Source organism: Nicotiana sylvestris, chromosome 1 (assembly GCF_000393655.2).
Source record: "Nicotiana sylvestris chromosome 1, ASM39365v2, whole genome shotgun sequence".
In the NCBI taxonomy this organism is placed as follows: domain Eukaryota; kingdom Viridiplantae; phylum Streptophyta; class Magnoliopsida; order Solanales; family Solanaceae; genus Nicotiana; species Nicotiana sylvestris.
In genome coordinates, this window is record NC_091057.1 from 117,453,549 (window position 1) to 117,456,334 (window position 2,786).

The 2,786-nt window shown below is 43.1% G+C and overlaps 1 protein-coding gene across 1 annotated transcript; it reads left to right on the top strand.

The window, feature by feature from the left end:
* The first annotated feature begins 769 nt into the window (after positions 1–769).
* On the top strand, positions 770–1,585 carry LOC138873799 (uncharacterized). The gene has a single exon (XM_070152280.1). The coding sequence runs from the start codon at positions 770–772 to the stop codon at positions 1,583–1,585; it is 816 nt and encodes a 271-aa protein (XP_070008381.1).
* The last annotated feature ends 1,201 nt before the right edge of the window (positions 1,586–2,786 follow it).

Here is a 2,786-nt window from a genome sequence, read left to right on the forward strand (position 1 = left end):
GGGCATAACACCTCGGGCACAATGGGGTTCCCAAATTAGGACACGAATTTACATTCCTGCAATATTGTTTAAATCCTTACTCACTTGTTTACCTTCTGTTTTTCTTTATTCTTTATTATTCTCATCCCCTAAGGTTGGTTCGCACATATTGGCATCATGAGCATATCACACCAGATCTAGAGGCCCTCCACCTCCTCCTCCTCCAAGTAACAAGAGAAGTAGAGGGAAAGCTAGCATGGATGACTTAAGTGGTATTCGAAAAGAAAACGTCGAGAATGCGGAAACTTCTGACAGTAGATGTACTCCGGCATCAAATGACTTAGTTTTGTGTTTGGAACAGAAGATACTGGAGTTATAGGGAGAACTCGAACAGGTCCTTAACTTAGCAAACTCCCTCACTCTCAAAGTCCCTGACATCAACCAAAAAAATACCAAAAACCCAACACCTCCCCATAACACACAAAACCAGCCTCATCCCGCACCACATCAATATGCAACCCCACCTCAAAATCACAATCCTTTTCCAATACCAACTCCACCACAACACCATCATCAACCAATCCACCACCCACAAGCCACTACCTATCACACTCCTCATAACACACCACAACATATTCTCGATGCTCAAAACTCAACCAACGACCACCACTACACCCAAGTCCCTGGCACACACCAAAATAATCTTATATATGTGGAAACTATACCTCACTTTACTCAACCAATCTCCTATACAGTAGAATCCGCTGAGAAGGATCTGCTCATCAAGAACATGGCTGAGGAACTGAAGAAATTGACAAGTCAAGTTCAGGGTGTTGAAGGACCCAAAGAGATAGAAGTTCTGAATTATGAAGATCTATGCATACAACCGGACATGGAACTGCCAGAGGGTTACAAACCACCTAAGTTCGAAATGTTTGACGGAACAGGTGATCCCAAGGTTCATTTGAGATCTTACTGTGACAAGCTCGTAGGAGTTGGAAAAGATGAAAGGATCAGAATGAAGCTCTTCATGAGAAGTCATACTAGAGATGCTCTGTCCTGGTACATAAGCCAGAACCGTAAGAAATGGGCCAATTGGTTGAGTATGGCATCAGAATTTATGGACCGATTCAAGTTCAACATGGAGAGTGCACCAGATATCTTCTACATCCAAAATTTAAAGAAAAAGCCAACTGAGACTTTCCACGAGTATGCTACTCGATGGAGGTCAGAAGCGGCCAAGGTTAAACCAACACTAGAAGAAGAACAAATGAACAAGTTCTTTATTAGGGCACAAGACCCACAATATTATGAAAGGCTAATGGTCATTGAGAATCACAAGTTCTCTGATATCATCAAACTCGAAGAAAGGATTGAGGAAGGTATCAAAAGCGGGATGGTGACAAATTTTGAGGCACTACAGGCCATAAACAAAGCATTACAATCAGGCGGCATATCAAAGAAAAGAGAAGTAGGGTTAGAGATGGTGGCCCAAGGCCCAAAATCTCCACTCACATATCAAACACCTCCACCCATATATCAAACACCCCCACCCACATATCAGAAACCTCAATCCACATACCAAACACCTCCACCCACATACTAACCCTCATCTCCTAGATATTCTCAACTCGCCACTGCCTATCACACTTATAATGCCCAGCTGTCCTACTATCATTCACCTCCAACTCGACCAAATTACCAGAAACCCCGACCTAACTTTGACTGCAAACCACCTAGACAATACACCGTTATTGCTGAACCCATCGACTAGCTGTACGAAAGGTTGAAGGCCACTGGTTATGTCACCCCTATTCTTGTTGTGGCAATGGAGAAACTCATCTCAATAGGTCAACCCAAATAAAACCTATGCCTATCATTCTAGTATGAAGGGGCACACCATTGACGAATGCCGAACATTTAAAGATAAGATCCAGACATTGATTGACAACAAGGTCATACAGGCAAAGGAAGTTACGCCTAACTTCCGCAACAATCCTCTCCCAGATCATAGGGGTGATGGGTTACATGTGATAGAGACAGATGAGGAATGGGATCCTGAGGGGTCAATCGGGCTTTTTCTGGAAGGCAATGACTTTAAACTTGCAGTCAAACTCACTCCTATAACAGTGCAGACGTTGTCGTCAGTCGAGGTTGAGGTAACCACATCAGTTCCATTTGAGGTAGAGATAGCTCCACCTATAGTCACACCTGTTCCATTTGAGGTAGAAGTGGCCACACCTTTCATAGTGACAGTATCAACCACACTTCCTTTCATATCCAATGCTATACCTTGGGATTACGTTGCCGATGCTAGGCAAAAAAAAAAAAAAATGGAGGAATCTGATGCTGCACAAGGAATGACCATAACGGGAAGTATCTATACACCTGAACACTTGGGAGGATCAAGCAAAGAGGCTGCTACTCAGCAACCTGTCATTGAAACTGGACTAGATGATCTTTGGAAGAAAGTACAGGCGAGAGAATACTGTGTTGTCGATCACCTAAACAAAACCCCCACTCAGATATCCATCATATAACTATTGCAAAATTCAGAGGCGCACAAGAATGCTTTGATGAAGGTGTTGAATGAAGCTTACGTGTCCAACAATATCACCTGCAGAGAAATGGCCAACATGGTGGGGCAAGTGCTGGAAAGTCATAAGATTACCTTCCACGAGGATGAATTACTGCCCGATAGTTTAAGTCACAACCGGGCATTGCACATCACGGTGTAGTTTGAAGATAAATTCATTACCGAGGTCCTGATATTTTCCCTTTGACTACTTTGAAAAGATTGGGTAAAG

Bases quoted from the DNA above. Each gene is read 5' to 3' on its own strand.
- LOC138873799 (XM_070152280.1), top strand. From the start codon at position 770: ATGGCTGAGGAACTGAAGAAATTGACAAGTCAAGTTCAGGGTGTTGAA.